We start from the raw sequence: 21,492 nt of genomic DNA, 5'->3' as shown, positions 1-21,492 counted from the left end.
AAATAGAAATAGAATTTAGCAAAAAAAAATTACCCTATTTTTGTGAAAAAATCTTGATGTATAACATGTTATTAATGTCCATCTTTCACTTACTGAGATAATCAGCTGATTTCCTCTGCTTGAAAGAGTAGTTTCTGCTTAGCTCTCTCTGCTGGTTTTTAAGAATATGAAGCGATGAGAACTTTCTTGTTATTTCTCGTTAGGTTGCTTATTAGCACTGGTTCCATGCTGGGATCAAATTCTGAAGTAAGTTTACACAAATTGGACATGAGTGCTATGGAGTGTCCTGGGAATTATACCCTTGAGAAGAAAATGAGTTTCAAGTATACAGGGGTGTTTCCAAAGCAGTCCCAATCCCTTGGAAAAATATCAGCTAAAGTAGAGGTCTTTAATCAAGTTCTTAACTTGATTTTTTTTTTCTCTGTTAGCTTACTCACAAATCATCCTCAGTCCATCAGCCCTCTATATATTATAAGAAAACCAACAAAGTGTAAATGTGCATGCACTGAGATAATTAGTAATGAACCATTAGCAATTAGAATTTTATTTTTTGCTACAAGCTGTCTTAATTTATTTCAGCATGAAAATAAATTATTTGGAATGCTGAAGGTACTTACAAAAGAATGTTACAGAGTGATTCGGAAATTACAGAGGAAAATTCTGCTCAATAATGGGTTCCATTGCTTAATGTAAATCCTTCTACCTGTAGTCTTGAAAGAACTGCGTGCAAAACCAATCACGCAATAAGGCCTTTCATTTACTATCCTGTAAAATTAATGAACTCGAGACAGAGCTCCTGCTGTTTTCAGTTTGCCCCAGCAATTAAATAATCATGCACAGATTGAGAAATCATAATTATTTGCATGGCACCAGGTTGATATTTAGATAGAAAGAAGAAATTTCTATTTGAAACATAAATATTTTAAATTGAAAAGGAGTATTAAAACAGAGACAATGGTCAGTGTATTCAGATCGGGGTAAGTCTGCTTGGGTCATATTTGTTTCTATGCTGTGTATTTTCCTTCAGGACTGTTGATTTGTCCTTCTGTTGTTGTCAGTATTCACAAGTATTGCAGTGCAGGAACTTGAATTATACACATTTTAACAGGAGAGTAATGATGTTCATTCTAATTTGCTGCCACTGGTGGTGTCACAGTAATGCTCAAGGACACTATAGCCTTCATCAGTCAAATCCAATCAAGGAATTAAAGAATTTCTAAATCCATTTTAAACTGTCGATTCTGCTAGAATCTTACTTACTCCATTGAAATTTATGTGTTTGTCTTAGTTCAACTACCACTATATAAGGTGGTTAAAACATCTTTAATTTGCCATGTACAGTAGTGCTCTGCAGAGAAAAGACTTACGGACATATTTTGTGCCCTTCGTCTCATTTACTTGCATTTGTGATTCAACCCAACAGGTATTGTAGCTGACAGGCTGCAGTATGAACTTTGGAGCATGTTTGGAGCATTCATATAGATGGCCCCTGCTATTTAGAATATGGCTTACAAGAACATTTGGGTTTTGGCTGTTTGTTACTACAGTTCAGATACTACATGTCACATCTGAGAAGCTCCTGGGCTTCACATTGTTCATTTGGTCCATCAGTTGAAGTAAAATATAGACACAACCACTTAGAGTATGCTTGAAGGAATTTTTATCTTTATCAGAAATACAGTCGATCCATCATTTTCTTTTGTAAAAGAGAATTAGGTGAACATTCCACATAGCAAAATTTAAGATGCAGCTCTAGAAATGCATTTCACTGAATTGATGTTAAGATCAGCGTGCTATCAGCCTAGGTGATTACTATGCTGTGTGCAATTGCTGAAATTTGTTGATGTCTTTATACTGTCTCAAATAAAGAAGGCAGGGGATCCTAATGGAATGTTTTTTGCTTCTATGGAAAGTTGCTTTGAAGAAAATAATAGTTTCTTCCACTGAAGTAAAGAATGAAATATTTCAAAGGACTCTTGATAACTTGGAAATCTGAAGTTTGAATGAGTCAGCTGCCCTCTGAATCTGGCTGGTGGAGGGATAAATAAAGAATCTGTGGATGTGCTTTGCATCAGTCATTTCAATCTCCTATTCTTTCTTCCCTTCCTTTAAGCCTATTGAGGTTCCAAAGATGTTATTTCTGAAGATACTTTAGTGTATGCAGTAGTTGTATTTAGATTTTGGATTCAATCAAATTAGATTTTTTTTATATATTTGTTAAAGAAGATACATTGTAAGGCACTACATGGCATCACTATGGAGCCCAACTTTATATTTATCATTTTATTTTAAATTCAACTGATTTAATCATGTAAGATATCTTTTCCCCACTACTTCCTCATGACTGATTCCTGTATGTCCTTATGTGTGGTCTTATTCCTAATCATGTCTCTTCAGTATCATAAAGACTACTTCAAAATCAGGATTCCTTACATCTCTGTTTGGTACTGTTCCCCTGCTTCATTTGTCCTCTCTGTTATTCATCACTCCCATTTCTTAAGTTGGAGCATCATACAACTTCTCAGCAATTGGTGTTCCAGCTCTTCTTCATTTTATAATCTTACTGCAAATTTTGATGGTTTTTCTCTTTAATGGCACAAAAATCTTTCCTAGTTATCTATTTTTCCCAGTGAATCTTCCTTCTTGCCAACAGTCTCTCAAACCTTTATTCCCCATAATTGTTGTCTTTTGATGTAGCTGTTTTCATATTCTCTGGGATTTGGAAATGTGACTTGCTCTGCTTGTGTCCTAGCTTCCATCATCAGAGACTGCAGGGGCTGTTACTGCCTTACTGATCATACAAGAAAGCCAAACACCTTGGTTGTATGGGGTTTTTTTCTCCTCTTCTATTTCATGACTAGCTCCTTTCATCCAACCTCCTGTCTGTATCTCTCTTGTCTTTTTCATACAACAATGCAGGCTTAGAAGCTCTTATGAGGCCTCTTAATTGTTTGTCAGCTCACCAACACAAAGATTCTGTTTAAAACTGAATAGTAACAAAGATCAGAAGGACAATGAGTGTATCTTCAAAAAGAAGGATTGTCAGCCTCCTCTCTTCAGCTCTGTGAAGGGACTGCCAGAGCGTTATCACTCGCCTTAAACCAGGAGTGACAAAGTGAGCAGCAGCCTTATCTGAGGTTGTTGTAAGTAATTGCATACATCTGTTGTGCTGTGGAATTATTTTAAAGTAAAACTCATTTACTATTTTTCAGATGACATCTCTTTCTTTTTTGATGCAGTGTGACTACTGTTCTGAGATGTCAGAACTTTTTTGTCTTGACTTTTGACCAGAGGTCTTTTAGACCATTTAAGTCTTATCCAATGGCTTGGACTTGGGCTGTAGTTGATACAGGGAGTCAGCGGAGTCAAGGGGTTTCCTCCAACACTTCAGAGGGTCGGAGAAGTGGAAATGTGTCTATCTCTTATTTAACCACATGTTGTGTCTAAGCAAAACTAAGCCACTGAATTCTGCTTTTCAGTTTAGTCCCTGCAATTATGTGAAATTAGCCTACATATTATTGTGTGGATTTAATAGATTGCATGACAGGTCCTCAGTCTCATTGTGACACCTTGTGGGAACTGCTGCACTGTAGGAGCAAACGTGCACTGTCATAGAAGCGATCACTTTCCAGTGTAGTTTGAGTTAAAAGAATGCAATTACTTATTGTACTGCTAGATACAGATAAAGACTGCTTAGTGAGCAAGATGAAGTATTTTGAAATGAAATGGTGATAGTAAGGGATAATTTAGCAGTGTAATACAACTGGTGAACAGCAATTATTTCTTCTCTAGACCTACATCCCGCTTAGTGGTTCAGATCTGTGGTACATTGAACTAAAATTAAATGTTGTTATTACCTGAACAAATAACTTATGATGCATGAAATCTGTAGGTAGTTAGGGTCCAAATATTGAAGTCATACCAGGTAGTAGGACATAACTGAAAAGGAGGCTTTTGTGTAGTTATCAAGGTGGCAAACTTCTGATCATAATATATAAAAGCCTCTAGCTTTTCCATGGAGATTCACATTTACCCTTTTTTAACTGGCATCGTTGCCTAATATAGGCACTGCACGAGCCTTTTAGTGAACCTTTATATGTGGTCTTAAATTAATACTGAAAGACTTGCTTAACATAGTTTGAAAAATTTAATGGACTGCTTGACAATTGTTTCAGAAAGTAATGCTCCTTGAAGTAACATTTGAATATTGCAGATTTTTAGAGTAGGCTCTTAAATTTTAATATGCAGTCATGACCTGCTAGCATAACATAGAGTCATGCTCTGTGTAATTGAAGAGTAGGTTTTATTAACCAAATTTTGTATAGGATAATATGGCTCTTGAACCAAAGATACACAGTAGGAGTCTGTGATTTGTTTTGAATGATTGATTTAATTAATGCCAAACTGTGGTGAAGGACAGGAAATGCTGTGATTTCTGATGTGTGGCTAAGACTTAGTCACACTTACTTGATCAATAACAGGAGACTGTTTTTCAAAATGTTGTATTAAATGTAGTTGGGAAAGATGATGGATATTCTATACTTGTTGAACATAAACTTAAATATCTTTTTAAGATCTTAAAATACAGATTTGTCTTTACCTATTCTTTAAAGTGAATTATAATTTAAATTAAATTAAAATTAAATGTTAATTGAAAGCTATCATTAAGTACAAGAGCCAATGTATATTCTTTATTCAGTGCAATAAATGACAATATTATAAATACCAGTTAGATAATGGCCCAATTAAATATTCAATAGGAAATAGCTTTTTTTTCCATGCAAGATAACGTGCAGTTTGTTCCATGGTGTGGGGTGGGGACCCTTATTGGTTTGCAGGCATGAATTAATTGAATCTCTTTGTTTCTGATATTCAAGGTGGCTACTGATGTGGCTTTATATATCTCAGTTTACTGCAGTATCTGTTCTTTAGGCAATGCTTGTGAAGCTATGGAGCATAATTTTTCATATAAATGTTAACTGATAGGTTTGACAGTTTCAAATTAAATAGTCTATGTGACAAAGGAAACCATATGAAGTAGTTCCATTTTAATGGTGGAAATTTGGAGGGGAGGGCAGTTACAACAGTCACGTAGTTCCATTTTGCATTTAAATTAACATCATTAGATTTTTATAGTGATTTGAAATAGGGTTGTTCTGTAGCTTTTTTTGCAGGATCCTTTTCATTTATCAGAGGAATGTATTTTTGTGATGTAAGCAAACGCAAAATTTTACAAAATGTTTAAATTCTTATTCTTTGTGGAAAAGCTTTTTGTTTGATATTTTTATATCATGCTTTGGTTGCCCACTTAGCAAGCTGAATCTGATTAAAGAGTAGTAACAATCCCTTTTGCCTTCAAAACCCATGCTATATTTACAGCACTTAAAGTACTTTATGGGGCGTATCTAATAAGGGATACAATGACAATTACATGCTATAACTTTCTCAATTGCCAAGACAAACTGTGAAATCGATATCCTAATAATTAAAGTCAGGGAGGGAATGGTTTTTTTCCTAACACTTAAGTTATGTGGAATGAGGGAGTGAAACAATACTAAGAAATGAGCGGAAGAATGATTGAAATTGTAGCCTGCCTAATTGTTCAACTTCCTAGTCAGATAATGACAAGTGGTGTATATATGGCCACATGAAAAATTATACATTGCACTAAACTAATATTAACCTTGCTATGTCATCTAGGCTTTCTTTGTTGTCTTTTATTTTTTTATATGAAACTTTATGAAAGTGTTTAATTGAATAATCAATCTTAGGCTGTTTTCTCCTTTAAGAACTTTCTACATTCACATAACATACATCTACTCTGGAAATGAATCAAGGTTACATTGCTAGAGGCTATTGACTCTTACACCTTGGTGTCATTTCTTGCAGGCTCTGAATGAGGCAGGGGACTTAATGAAGAGAAGAATGATCTTGGGATATAAGCAGTTGAATATTGCACTGGAGAAATGCATTCTATTTATACTTCTACAGTAGAAAGTTTGCATGATTCTATGGAATTTGCTTTACTAAGCCTGTCCATGGTGTTCCTCATTCTAAGAGCATAACACTTGTTTTTTGGTTTTCAGAAGTGTGAAACAATTTTTAAGAATAGAAGTAGTTTGAAGTGGTGGTCTGAATAAATGGGGTATTTTCAGGGCTACATGAAGGCTACAGATGTATCAAATTGACCTTCTCAAATTAATTGATCATTTTATAATACTGGTTTCTCTAGAGTTTCATTCCCTGTCTGTAGAGGGAGACTATTAGGGTTATCTTACTTGTTTAGGGAAGCTACAGTCAGAAAGTCATTCTTGTGAGATTCTCTGATGCTGTGAAAAAAGGAGCTGGAAAAAAAAAAGGAGCCATCAAATACCTTCTTATCACAAATCAGTGCAGAAAAATGAAACTGAATATCTGACTGTGGTGGTTTGACCCTGCTGGAGGCCAGACACACAACAAAGTTGCTATTTTTCACTCCCCTTTTTCAGCTGGACAGGGAAGAAATATATGTTGAGAGGCTTAGGAGTCGAGATAAGGACAGGGAGAGATCATTCCGCAATCAGCGTCACGGGCAAAACAGATTCAACATGCAATATAAAACTTTATTTATTGCACTACACATTCACATAGTGAAACCAGAGCCTCATAATGAGAAGTGCCACCAGATCTTAAAACACCTCCCCAGCGTGGGTCACTTCTACGGGGTTCAATCATAAATCATAGGGTATGTCTCAGTCTCTCAGGCCCAGACTGCTCCAGCCTGGTCCTCCATGGGGTCACAAGGCAACACACACACACACCACTCCCCGCACACCAGCAAACCTGCTGTGGTGTAGGCCTCTCTCTCCATGGGCTGCAGGTGGGATCTCTGCTCCCCATCATCTTCCATGGGCTGTATGGGGACAACCTGCTCCATCATGGTCTTTTCCATGGGCTGCAGAGGAATCTTCTCTCTTCAGTGCCTGCAGCGCCTCCTCCCCACCCTCTTCACTGGCCTTGGTGTCTGCACAGTTCCTTCTATCATCTCACTCCCTTTTCTGGTGGCAAAAAGCAGCTGCTTGTGGTTTTTTATTCTTTAAATGTGATTCCCAGAGGTGCTGTGACTGTCACTGATTGGTTTGGCCTTGGTCAGCAATGACTCCGGCCTTGAGCCCAGTTCGTATTTACTCTGTTGGGCCTGGGGGGACGCTTCTAGCAGAAGCCACCTCTACATCCCCCCACCCCCTCTCCACCAGAACCCAGCCACACAAAACCACAACACTGACACGTGTTAAAACATAACAATTGTTATACACTGAGTAGTAGCTCTTCAATGGACATTGTATTTCTGTGCATGGAATGAAGTAGAATTCTTTGCTAAAAGCACGAGTGAAAGTATATGATTTTACTCCACAGACTCCACTGTCTGAATAAAGCAGATGCAAGTTACATGTGCAACAAAAAACAATGTTGAAAATTCATACCTTCTGAGTTCTTAAGCTTGCAACATTTGTGTTCTTTTGATGTACAGTTACAGCGTGACCCTTTACGTTTTAATTAATAAATGCATACATGTAAGAAATTCCAGCATGCCCAGATATGCTTTGCCAGCAGAGTTTACTCATGGCAAATTTTACTGGTGAGTTTAATACTGATATTTCTGATCACAGGATAACCTTGAAAAAATTCTGAGTTCTGTTTTGGAATATGCTAGTGACCCCTCTTTGGCTTCTCTTCAGCACTGCCTTTTCTAGCCTTGCACTACATTGGCTACTAATCTCCACTCTCAATGCATAATCTTCTGTGGTTTATAGTTCTTTATTTACCTTTTTCATATGTTTGAGTGCCAGTGGGGCTAGGCTTTAATACTACAGGATAAACAGTTTGCCTGTTTAGTACCACAGAATTCAGCAACCTGAAGCATTTGGCTGGATCAGACTGAGTATATTCAGAGTATCAGCTACATAACTGATGCACATTGATCTTCTCTTCAACAACCTTGAATAACATACCTAGTGTTTTTATAATTTCTGTTTTTAATCTGCTTACCAGAACACTGACAATGAAAACTTTTTTTGGTGTTTGGTTCAGAAACTTTGGGGCACAGTAATTTAATGTATGAGAATCTATACAATTTATTTGAACCATGCATTTGTAGTTAAGTCATTTGTGCCAAAGCAGTTTCCCGATTAAGACTGTGTAAACACACACACCCTATTATGCTTTTTCTATGCAATTTTAATTTAGTTGGAAAAGCAAAGCTTATCAAGACTCAGCTCAAGGGATCAAACAGAATTGTAGTTGAGGCAAAGAAGCAATTTTTCAGTATTTCTTACCTAAACTTTACGTGTTGCATTAGTATTATTTGGGGTATTTTCTTTGCAGACTTAAATTTAGTAAGCACTACCTATCAGACAAATAATGGAGACAGATTGTGAAAATATAAAATATCTGCAATGATAACTAGGGCTGGCTTGAAGTAGATAGGAAGTTTCAATTAACTGATTTCTGAAACAGTAACCCTTAATTCAAGTCCAGCCTGAGATTACAGCAAAAAACCCACTTGCAAACTCATCTCTGAGGAACACTGTCACTACTTTTACCTGAATTTACACTTTCTGGGAATGATGTTAGGAATTAACCGCACTGTGACCTTCAAGCAGAGTTGTAAGCCAAACTATTGGAGAAGGAATCTTCTCTCTTCACTGCCTCCTCCCTGTTTTTTCTGTCTGTCGCCCCATTTCTCTTCCAGGCATAGAACACCCCAGGAAGAAACATATTAGAAAGTGCAGTTTGAAAACAAATAGAAAAATTTGAAGCTAGCACTTAATCATTTGCATTGCAGTGTGCATGCTCTGTCATTCCGTGGGGACAAAGCAGGGTTCTACAGGAAAGCTCTCAATCACCAAGAAACATGTAACTTGCTGCAAAGCAGTGAACATGTTTTGTAAATTTGGATATGTACTTCTGTACATTAAGAAATCATTTCTATTTATGAAATTTAAATTAAAACTGTTATAGAAGAATTTGATGTTTGCTGACTTCTGAATGCTTGGCTTCTGCTAGTCTTCGTTATGTAAAATTCAAGCTGTAGATTAATTTATCAAGGGCAGTGAAACTGGTGAAGGGTCTGAAACACAAGTCTTAGAAGGATCGGCTGAGAAAACTAGGACTATTTAGCCCAGAGAAGAGGAGGCTTAGGGGAGACTGTATTGCTGTCTACAATTACCTGAAAGGAGGTTGTGGTGAGCTGGGAGTCAGCCTCTTGCAGATAAGTAGTGATAGGACAAGAGGGAATGGCTGCAAGATGCACCAAGGGAAGTTCAGGTTAGAAATTAGGAGGCATTTCTTCTCAGAAAGAGTGGTTAGGCATTGCAGTGGGTTGCCCAGGGAGGTGGTGGAGTCACCATCCCTCAGGGTGTTCAAGGAAAGATTGGATGAGGTACTTAGGGACATGGTTTAGTTAGTAATTTAGGGGGTATGGGGATGGTTAGACTAGATGATCTTGGATGTCTTTTCCAACCGTAACGATTCGGTGATTCTGTTATGAAAGCTTAGTGTTCTTGCTTTTTTGAAGGGCAAGGATAGAGTTCAAAATCCTTTGAGCCCATGTGAGCAAGTCCTTTATTGTGAAATGTTTCCTACCTGGTTGACATGATGGTCTTGGAAATTCTGAGGCCTATACACTGCTATCTGAACACCTTTGCACCCAGAAGAAAAATATGTATAACTTCTAACTGTAGAATGGAAGATTCCTTTTCCTGTTCCCTCCAGTGAGACTGATCATTATTTTTATTTGTCCCATAGGGGTTGTTCAGAACTTTGTCGTATACCCATGGTGGAATACAAACTTGACAGTGAAGGCACCCCATGTGAGTATAAAACCCCTTTCAGAAGGAATACCACTTGGCATCGGGTGCCGACTCCCGCTGGGCAGCCTCTCTCTCGTGCCTCTCCAATCCTAGGAACATCTGACAGACTGCAGTGCCAGCAGCTTCTCCAGCAGGCTCAGACAGCCATTCCTCGCAGCACTTCCTTTGATAGAAAACTGCCAGATGGTGCAAGGTAATACACTCTCCGCTTAATGCCTGTCATTTTCCTAACGTGCCTTACTTCAGATAGCGTTGCTTTCCAGATCTTTGGTATACTTATTTTTGAGGGTGATTTTAATTCTGAGGTTGTGATAAAGTGCATTCATTGCCTGGAGTTCCATCTACTTGAAACAAGTGACTTTTGTTGTTTGTGATGGGAGTGGACTGTACTGCTGGGCACTGCAGACAGCTAACCTTCCCCTTCAGTCCCAAAGCAATAAAGAGGGAAACTGCCTTTTTGATCTAAACAACGCCCTGTCCCCACCTTTTGGGAGCCTATTTAAACAAATAATGAGCGTAAATAAAATGAACTCATCCCTTTAAAAATGAATTATTTAATCTCATTACCAAGTTATTGGCATGGTTTCAAAGGGTTCTGTAACTCATTACCAGTCCTTATGCTTTGCTTTGCTTTTAATTAAACAGAGCAGAGCTTGTGATTTGAATATGTAACACCTCTTAGACGATGGGATGGTATCCTTAAATGTTAGTTTTGTTCTAATTTAAACATAATTCTTCATAAAATGAAAATTTATTTATAAAGTTAAAAGATTTGAAAATACATTTGACCCTTGAATTATTTAGGAAAATCGTATGTCTTGAGCAGATCTCTCTGTCGTTTGTTGTTTGCAATTGTTTCTGCTTGTGCCCTTTTTTCCATGGGGTGACGTAGTTCTAATTTCTAAGGAAAAAAATTACTGCATGTTGAAAATACCTAATTGGTATGAAAATCTAAAATACTAGTCTTAAATAGTTTAAAAAAATCTGGATGAAATAACGAAATAGTGCTATCGCTACACTACCTGTCTAATTTAGTAGAACAAAATTAGTGACTTTTTACATTGTTTGAAATGAATACAGTAATAATGGTACATATTTTCAAATATGTCCATATCATGGTCTGGGGAAGGCAGACTCCCACATATGACCCCTTGATTTTTCATATTCTCCTTCTCCCTTACCTAGCTCCTCACACCCTGAAAAAAGCAGAGGTGCATTTGTGTAAGCCATGTATATGCCACTATGGTGCTTTAGCTTTTCCTAATAACTTCTTACTGAAATTCATAATAATATCTTGCGTAAATGGACAATGTATCGAATGTCTAGAAGTAATTGCAGATGTATGGAGCTTCATGTAGCATACTGTGTGCCTATGCAGAGGAAAAAATGGAAACTTTCTGACGTAACACATTTCCAAAAAATATCACAAACACAAGTTACAGTTCTAGCACTCACTGAAGCATGTGAAAAATTGCTAAGCCAATCTTTTATCATGGAGAAATTCCTGTATCACTTAAAGAAAAAACAATTGCAGTGCAGAAGTACTATTCTGGGGAAGACATGGTTTAGAGTATAAATAATGAAAAGAGGAAAATTATGAACTGTGACATGAGGGTCTTGAAACATGAAAAGATAGATACCTGGTTGGCAAGGTCTTTCTACGTGAGAAGAGGCATAGTTGATGGCTTGCCAGAGAGACGGGCTTAAAAAAAGAGTATGAAGTATAGTTGATTTGTACTTATAAGTAGTCTTGCCAGGTGAAAATGTATGTTCAGGTCTGGAAAATGATGAAGAGATTTTAGTGGTTCAGAGACCCAATATCAATTTAGACAAATTGAATGCAGAGAAGGAGAAGCAGGTTGATAAAACAGAGAAGTTCTAGCAACTGATCTGAAAATGAGTTACCATTGAAGTCAGTGATAAATTAGTTGTTTTTAGAGACAAAAAGAGGATGAAGCAACAGAAATGTGGGCTAGATAAGGCAAAAGACTTGAGCAGCAAAATATTGTGACATGTAAGAGTTAGGTTCCCCCCAGATCCTGGGCTGAGATTAAAAACTGGGATCTGAATACCTATGCTCCAAGTACAGTGCCTCAGGAGAGTTAAGGGCTTTCAGAAGGTAATCCACATGTTTTTGTTGATCAAAGAGTCTCCTCTAGTCAGTAAGAAATAAAAGGATATCCTTGAGCCTTACTCTGGTTTTTACAAAATGCCAAATTCCGTCACAGCTGCTCATAGCAAGTGCCTAAGAGTAAAGCTTCAGTCAGACTCACTTCCCTGGTTCCTCGTACCAGGAGGTTCCCATGTACTTCAGTCCTTGAGAAGCACTTGTAGGCAAGTGTGTCCTTTCACCTGGAGTCTGGAATCCATTCCTGAGAGCAGGCAGCTGCAGCTCTTCTGTAAAGGAACTATGTGAGGCATTCACTGACAATGTTTGTAGTTCTCCTTTTGTAGCCACCTTTTGTTTAGTAGGCGAATGGCTAGACACATGTCCAGCAAACGGAAGGCTAGACATTCTTCAGCCTGGGACAGTACAAACCAGTGTCTCAGTTTTGAGGACAGTGTCCTAAAAATCAGTTTGAAGACTGGAAACAGATAGGAACATAACTTACAGCCCTTATTGCTGGCTCACTTAAGCAGTGCAAGAAATGCAAAGTTTTTAGTGGTAAGAATCAAGGACATGCATGCAAATTAATTCAACTGTAGCTTATAGACTATTTTGCTTGATTGGGAGAGGCTTGGTACTGTCATGACTTAGCAGAGACAGACTTGCTGAAAAATTATTCACTATGCTATCTACTTACTGTATGTATATGTGCTTGGCTGTTAGACAAAATATGATAGCTACTGTCTTTAAAATTTTCAAGCTGAACAGTACAGCCGCTTATTAAATGCATGTCCTTGGGAAAGCATTGTGCATAAATCCAAAACTGCTTCCTTTCACATCTTCCTTGAGTACATACACGCGTTTCTACTTGTAGCCTTAAAAAAGAAAAACAAACAAAAACAACCCCCACACCAGAAAAAAGAAAGGAAATATGACCAATTCAAAGTAACATCACTGAGGGAATTGTATTGTAGTTGTGGACTGATATGCACAGATGTGAAGGTTAGTATTGTGATAAGAACCAAATTTGAACTTTGCATTTCAACTGCTTGGAAATTCAAAAAAAGTAGGGATATTGTTAAGACATGAGACTCAAAAGCTTAAATAATAAGTAGAGTTATACTGCTGCTAAAAATACTTTCTTATTGCTTTGTCAAAGAATTAATAAAACAAAAAAAATATTGGCATTACCTCTTCTAGATTACTGTATTGAAAATTGAAATACATGCAAAGTGACTAACAATCATTTCTGATCCATCATGAGAGCTTCTCATACATAAATGTAGTGACCTAATCCAGTTGCTCTTACTCTTCAGTAATTCCATTTGTTCAGAAGTAGAACTAGATGTAAGGAAGATAGGATTTGGCACTTAGGCTTTCTCTTTTTGTGCCTTTTTTATATGTGCAGTTGGAAATACTTTATTAGTGATTAAGTAAATAATAGACTTTAAAAATACTGGTTTAAGTTTTATGAAACTAAGGTAAAAATGTAAATTCCCAAAATGAATAGAATTAAGTGTTCCTACTGTGTCTGCATTGTTTGTAAAATTAATGTATTTTATAAAAGAAGCACAACCAATTTGAAATCTGAAACCCCAGAAATACCTCAGTACACTGTTAATGACTCTGGTCAACATTACAGAAGTTCTCCGAGCAACCAATCCTCTTCCAGTGACCCAGGACCCAGTGGGAGCAGCCAGTGGAGACAGCAAGTGGGATATGACGGGTATTTGAGATTTTTTTTTCTTTTAAATCTTGCTATAGCTCTCATGCATCTTCTTTCTGAAGTGAAATGTGTGTGGATGTTCTGTATTGTAGATTTATTTGCAAGATGTGTTAGTATATTTTAACTGATCTTAGTGTAACATGTATACCAATACAATTTTAAAGCCATACTGCTTTAAGTATTTAGGACCAAATCATTATTTTGCAATTCAGGTAAATAAACAGATCTTAGGTTTGCTTTCCCAGAGACAGGCCAGAAATCAGCTACTAACTCAGAACTGGAATAAAATAATAATTCCTTCTCCTTTTGCTTCAGTGGAAGGGTATGTGATTTTTAAAAATTGTCATGGTTTCCAGAAGTTTTATTTCCTGCTGTGTTTGTTCCAGTAGCATCCATTCCCTAGCATCTCTCCTTAAAAAAAAAGTAGCACTCTTTCAGAGGTCTCTTCTCCCTGACAGGCGGTTACGGTATACAGTTGGCTCTTTCACATCCTTGTTAATGCCTTGGTGCTGAAGTTTTCAAAGTTGTGTGTATAAATGACCACCCTAATGTACTGTCCGTGTTATAAGAATATTACATGAGACATCTGTTCTCAATTACTTGAATTTATCACTTTGTTGTATAAATATAGCTGCTGAAAACACCTCTGTTAGAAAATGTTGAGCAAATGGCAGTATCTACATGGCATAATATAAAAACATTCCAGACTTGCCACTTGGCTTTCAGAAGCTACTTTTCAGAAAAAGTGTGAATATTGAAAAACATCAGCTTGACTCCTTGTGTGTAAGTTTAATAGTGCTTTGGCATGACTGTTTGTGGATAAGATACTCTGTGTAGCACATGCAGTATCTTGGAGACTCCTCAAGGAATTTCAGAATACTCACTGAAATCGTTGGCAACTAAATAGATGCTAATAATTCAATTAAAAATGTAGCCATTTTTTTGACACTAAACACATGACAATGTGTCTTGTGTCATTTTACTAGCTGAGTTATTTCTAACAGCATCTTGGGGTTTAGTGTGTTGCTTTGTGAAATAATTTAACTTTTGCAGTGCAGTACAAAGCAACGGCTCTGGTATTGCCTTTCATATTCAGAGTGTGAAAGCTTGTAAAACTGCAGTGTTAACTTTCTGTGGGGCTTAGTTCATAAAGCAGTTAAGCATACATTATAATAGTTGTCCATAGCAAAAAACTGTGGATATATAGCCTTGAAAATGCATTTCTTAAAGTTCCGTGTCTTGGCCTGTTCACCCCAAAGATATAACTGTGTTGTTGAAAAAATATCATGTAGGTGTTTCCATGCAGTGTTTGGAAATGTTACTTTACTTGCTTCATGAGGGGATGATGATTGCTTTAAAAAACCCACAGAGTATTTGCTTTGAAGAGTACAAGGTGGTGGTGTTCATTATGTAATGAATTTTCTAGGGAAAAAAGCAACAAACAGCTTAATGTTCTACTTACCTTCAAAGGTGCCAGTCCCCTTTGCTCCATGAACATCACCAAGGTTCAGGCTCACTGGAGTGTGAAGGAGGCAGAGAACGGGAGGAAACTTTGGAAGGAACCAGACATTCTGGTAATAAAATCCACTATATCTTAAAAATATGTGTTCTTAACATAGCCTGTTGATAATAATGCAGCCACCTTCTGATGTGGAGGTTGGGTACACAAAGAAAATGTAATATGACAGTGAAAGTGGGGACTGTTAGAGACAGTCCCACAGAATATGGTGGGAGATATTTAGATAATACTTGGAACAAAATGTTCCTGACTTCAGAAAGCATTATGAATAATGAAAAGCAGGTTCAACTTTGTTTAATTATCATTGGAAAAACTAGATCTAGCGAAATTCTGCGGACACGCGTTTCAGATTCCAGAGAGTTTACGTGTTTCAACCCTGATGCTGAGCCAGGTGCCTTTTGCAGTTGTACAGTATGCTCATCTCTTTAGCATTCAGAAAATTAAAACACAATTATTTATGGCAGAAACCAAGTGGCACACACCATCGACCAAAGTCCTGAGCTCCTACAAAGACCGGGCTTTACAGAAAGAAGGCAGTGGCAAGGAGTCACCAAACAAACTTTCACATGTAAGTCTTTCACTTGGCTGTCGTTCTTAAGCTGAAGTTGACAGGAAGCTAGAATCAGTATATGTAACAATCAGCATTAAACAAGGCACTGATACCGAAGTTAAATGCTGGATTTACTTAACTTCAATAAGCGTTTGTGCTAATGGGAGCTCTCAAGCTTTTAGGTTGGTGGGGATCTGAATGGAGAATTTCCTAATGGGGACATGTTTGTGTTTGCCTGCATGTGCATATGTGTAAGTGCAGGTGGAAAAGTACTGTATTGTACAAAGAAAGAACCAGCGTTATTGTAAAGATAATACGGATAAAATCAGGACATTTTGTTGTTAAATCCTGTAAAACAGAGAAAAATGGTCATCTCTGGTAATTTTCTCTTGTGCATCCCCTTTCTGTTCAGCTCTATTTGCCATATGAGACTCTGCCAGCCAGAGAAATGGCTATGCTGTCTTTTTATTAGTTTTAACTTACTTTTTATTAGTTTTAACTTAAGGGAAGGACGGGGGGCAGATTTCACTGACTATCCTCAAGCTGTCTTTGTTCCCCTGGAATAAATATCATTTCTGCTGAGATGATTTGATTTTTTTTTATTTTTTTTTTTTTTTAAATCTTGCTCCACTACATAATCTGTAGCAATACTTAACAACTAGAGCCATGCAGAGCTTTCATACAGTAATTTCACTTGGCAGAAAGAAATGCATAAAATGATGCTAAGCTTTGGCCATGGTGAACTTTGAGCAGTTCAAGATGTCTGTATGAATAGCTGTTGTCCAGATTCTCTGTTGCTTGCAGGGCCAGGAAGGTGCCTAAGCGTGTATGTACAGAAACATACAGGAAATTTTTGAGATGGTTCATATATGCAGTACAACTTCTGAGGCTAATTTTATGCCTTTGAGCTTCCCCCACCCTTGTTTCTTTCCACTTTGGTTCCATTTTACCTTCACAGTAAGAAGTGACATACCTTTTCTCCAGACACCTTTCTCCAAATTCCTCTCCAAAAAACTGCTCATTGTATTTTTATCAATTGGTCCATTGTTTTTAAGGTGACAGACATCTTGTAAAGGGTAGAAAGAATGCAAATGGAACCCCTCCTTTTTTTCTAAAAGGATTTTCTCAAATTTTGGGGACATAATTTCTATATGGAATAGAAATATCATTTCTGGAAAGGTTGCCTTGTCTATCTGCTCTAATGTGTGAGCAGCAGCTGTGTTTATATGCATCTGCTTGGAGGGGGATCTCGTAAAAAAGTTAGTCACCTTTCCCATTTACATTCTACTTAATAGAAGTCTATCTGCCCTTATGCTACTATGTGACATAAATCAGTTAATCCAACTCTATAAAACATCTTTTTAAAAAACCAACAAAACCCTCCAACTTTATTGACACAAATGCCTGACATAATTGTTCCACTTCAATAACCATGCTTAGCTTAGGGCCCCATGACTTCAGTTACTTTCATCTGGTACACATACATTGCAATCGGCTTCAATTTAACTAGCCACACAACCAATTGGATTTGATCCAATAAGCTGCATATTTCACCCACATTGAGAAAAAGCCAACCGTAATTCCATCTTCAGTGTTTTTGCAGTAGAGCTTGTTTAAACAAATAATTACCAATGCTTCTGGCTTTATCAAATGCCTATTTCAAGTGTTCAGAAATGCAATTTTATGGTTGCTAAGCAGGTCCTATAATCAGAAAATTCAAGTGTGATTTTAAGATTTGCCATAGAAGATAGAACTAGAGCCTTTTTATTTGCAGTGACATCAATCTTTAATGTGTCTAGCCAGTTGTGGAATTAATTTCATAGAAACTGGTGGTATAATTACCTCTTTTCATACTTTGCAGTTATATTATAGCATACTGTAAAAATAATAAAATGGTCTTTGAATGGCAAAAATTCAGTAATTTGTATGAAAATAATTATTTTACTATTTAACCTGAGGGGACTCTTTTCTTGTTTGTTTTCTTGTTAAGATTGGAGACAAAAGCTGTTCAAGCCACTCCAGCAGCAACACCCTATCCAGTAATACATCCAGCAACAGTGATGAAAAGCACTTTGGTTCTGGAGATCTGATGGATCCTGAGCTGCTTGGATTAACTTATATAAAGGGGGCTTCTACTGACAGTGGAATTGATACGGCGCCCTGCATGCCCGCTCCTCTTCTGGCCCCTTTGCACCTTGCTGGCAGCAGGTCTGGAGTACATTGTCGTACTGAGCAGTGGACAGAGTCTTCTGAAACTCCTGGGCCAGATGATGATGCAGCTAAAATCTATGCTGTTCACAGCTATGCCGCTGCTATTTCTACCAGTCATACAGCTGAAGGCAGTATGGGAGACCTAAGTGAAATCTCCTCTCATTCCAGGTATGAGTTTGTTACAAATTAGGGATTATGGATTATAGATTAACGTACAGGGAAGCCTCATTCTAAATCTGTTTTCCTTTCTTTGAACGTGCACTTCACTGATTTTGATTTTTTGTTGTAGTTAAGTGCCCATATGAAAAAATGTAGCAATTTTCAGGTAATTTTGGATGACCCTAAAAAGCATAGCTAGCCCAACTCCCAGATTTGACAGAGACTTTATATGTGACCTTGTGCATATTGCTTAGGTTTTTAAAGTTTGAAAAGGTCCCTGAGTAAAAATGAAGTCTGTACTTAATTAGTATCTTTTCTTTAATTACCTGGGAGTTTATTGTGAGAGAAATCGGAGAAACTGCAATGGACAATTTTTACATGAAGTGATGGATAATCTTTTCATACAGTGTAACTGCATTGCATACCGTCCCCCTAATTTACATTATTGTGATGTATGCTTAATAATGTTTGTTGAACTGAATTTCTGATTGATTTTCAGCTCTTCTTTTTGTTACCAATGGAATGTGTGCACAGCACATCTGTTGGAAAGCCAGCTTTGAAATACACTTTTACAGCTGGTTGCCTTTAGTTCCCAATTCCCAATTTTATGGTGACTTTGAAGTTGAAGCTTTGGTCTATGTGTTAAGGTTTTCATTCTGTAAAGGATGGAGGGAAATTGTTCTTCATTCCCTCAGATTTTTCTGGTTTTAATGTCAATCAGTACAGGAAAATAACCAAATAATATCCTATATCCTCATTTCTTTACATGCTGACATGAGTCAATTAGTGTTGCATGCTTGAATCTGAGCTTTTAATTTTTTTTCCACAAGTTACAGAAGACAGTATATAGACTATTGTGAAAACTTTTTAATGCTTTTACATTAAGCTTTCACTACCTCTGTGATAACATAGAAACTCCAGATTTACTCTGGGTTTTGTGTGTTGAAATTTAAATTTATATATTGAGACTTCTCAAGTGCTTCTAGGACTTCATCATAATGAGCTGAAATAATTTCTAATGCCTAGAATATGTACTCTCAGCACTTGTGTGCCAGCTGTCATGTTTAAAGTGACAAGCAGCCATTAAGTAATCTGCTGCTCACTTCTGTGGAATAGACATTTTATGGATTAATTAATTTTTTTTTAAAGTCATATAGATTTTAAGTTCCTTACCCATGCATTTCCAAAGTAGTAAATATTGTTGAGATGGCGATTCATATTAGGCTCAAAACCTTACACTTCAGCAATAGCAATGTTTTCAAGTGATGGCTTTCTAATTTGTGTGCCAAATCCTTTTCCTATACGAAAGTGTCAGACTTATGTGACCCAACTATTTTATTTAAAATTTGCTTACATGTTCTTCAGATTTTGTTGGATTGATAAATGATTTTGCAGTTGAGTCTAAAAGCTGACATCTCCTATGTAGCACCTCAGGCCTACATTATTAAAAAATATCTCCTTTTGCAGCTATGTTGATGCAACACTGACATGTTCACACAGACATTAGAAAGTTGAGTTAATATATAAGCATGTTTGTACTTCATAATCCATAACGGTTAAATTCTAACACTATTGAGGCATTCATTCACAATTATTTTATTAATGTTAATTAGCACACTTGTTCTGCAGTAGCTAAACAGTGTAAAACTTCAAGGATCGAGCACGTAGGCTGGTGGAATGTCATTGATCTATAAATGCAACATTTCTTTATTAAAATCGCATTCTGCTTACTAAACAGATAAAGTGCAATGCATGGGAAAGATGTTGGTTCATTGAAAGATACTGGCCTGATTTTCTAACATCATCAGATAAATAATCCCCTGAAAAAACTAATCCTATAGTGTCCAAGTAAGATTTACAGAATTAGACCTGCTGTGTGAAACAGTATTTCACAGTACAAGACTAACTTGAGCTGTGCACAATGTTGTCTTACAACTCTGTTATTAATGGTTTTGTCTCTTCTATTTTATATTAATTATGCACACAAATTACCAAATATTTTCATGTTACTGTAGCTGAGAGAGCTTAGCTTCATTGCCTTTAGTTTTGCTTTATTTCTAACCTTAGAACCTATCTTTTGGATCCTAAAAGTATATGCTGCTTGTTCCAGCCATTGCATTGAACACATTACGTAAAACCAGACTTTTATAAAGATTTCATTTCTTCACTTCAAAAAATATTGCTTTATTTATTTATAGCTACAAACAGAAGTCTAAAATCCTCTGGATAATGTCCTTGCTGTCAATCTGACATGTATTTTACATTGTGCTTCAATGTTTGCTTCATCTTTAGATTTGAATTTTTCATAATGGAATTATTTTCTTCACCACATCTTTACATCGCTGCTTTGCATATTTGCAAGGACAGCAAGAAAAAAAGGTTTTAACTTCATCCATGTTATTTTCTTCCCCCAAACCTTTTAATCTTGTTGCTACAATTTGGGGAGAAAATGGGGAGAGAGGAGAGAAGATAAATTTGGTTTAAGAGTAATTGCACATACTAGCTGTGACCAAAATTGTTAATGGTTCAACTTTTTTCCACAGTGGGCATTTTAATTTGATCTAATGACACTTATGCATGTGCATTCCTTGTATTTGACTCTGCATGGACAGCAAAGTAACCATGTCCATTCTGCTTGCAGCAACACTTTCTGTTCCCCTGTGATTTAATCCAGTGCCTTTGGGATTAGATTAAAAGATTGCACTAGTTTTGGTATTTGTAAATCAACAATGAATGTTAGGAGCTGCTGCTGCTTCAGGTTGCAGCCTCTGATTTTAGGCAGGGCACTTGTTTTATGCTTCAATTACTACTTCTTCAAGATGAAAAGAAGAAATTTATTTTTCAAGGAAGTGTTTGCTTTAGTTCATTGTAAACCATTTTGAGAGTCTTCAGTAAACGGTTTCATTAGTGCCTACTAGTGCTATTATTCATAATAAAAGAGGCTATTAAAATTTTCCAAAGGACTGTTTTTGTTGAACTGAAATTTACTTCAGTTAATATTAAATTCTAAATGGTACTCTGAATGAAAGACATGGCTTAAACTGGTGTGAACTGGCAAAATATGCATGAATTGAAAAGCACATAAGTTTTATAATTAGATACTTGGGGTAATTCCCTATGTGGTTCTTGACATAAATGGAATTATAGGATTAATAATGTGCATGTACATATTTACTTCAAATTTTATGCACAAATTATATATATATAACTTGAACTTAGTATTTTAATTTTAATTCATATCAGTTTGCCTTGACATTTCAGCAAGTTGAATTATGTACATTACTTGGTTTGGAATCTCATCACAATTCTCTGATTCTCAAAGAGCTTTAATGTATGCGCTGCAGTATAAAGAGAATTACTGTACCAATA

The 21,492-nt window shown here is 36.7% G+C and overlaps 1 protein-coding gene across 2 annotated transcripts in view; it reads left to right on the top strand.

Moving 5' to 3' along the window:
* The window catches only part of SIPA1L2 (signal induced proliferation associated 1 like 2), a gene marked incomplete at its 5' end in the record, with an annotated part of 75,639 nt that overhangs the window by 30,275 nt on the left and 23,872 nt on the right, over positions 1 to 21,492 (top strand). For both annotated transcript variants that reach the window (XM_084261880.1, XM_084261879.1), the window contains 5 exons: positions 9,787 to 10,044; positions 13,601 to 13,684; positions 15,155 to 15,258; positions 15,668 to 15,771; positions 17,744 to 18,132. In XM_084261880.1, coding sequence (XP_084118006.1) covers positions 9,787 to 10,044; positions 13,601 to 13,684; positions 15,155 to 15,258; positions 15,668 to 15,771; positions 17,744 to 18,132 — 939 coding nt within the window. The remainder of the gene's footprint in view (positions 1 to 9,786; positions 10,045 to 13,600; positions 13,685 to 15,154; positions 15,259 to 15,667; positions 15,772 to 17,743; positions 18,133 to 21,492) is intronic.

This window comes from Gallinula chloropus, assembly GCF_964237585.1.
Source record: "Gallinula chloropus genome assembly, chromosome: 3".
In the NCBI taxonomy this organism is placed as follows: Eukaryota; Metazoa; Chordata; class Aves; order Gruiformes; family Rallidae; genus Gallinula; species Gallinula chloropus.
This window is presented reverse-complemented; position numbering and strand designations above follow the sequence as displayed.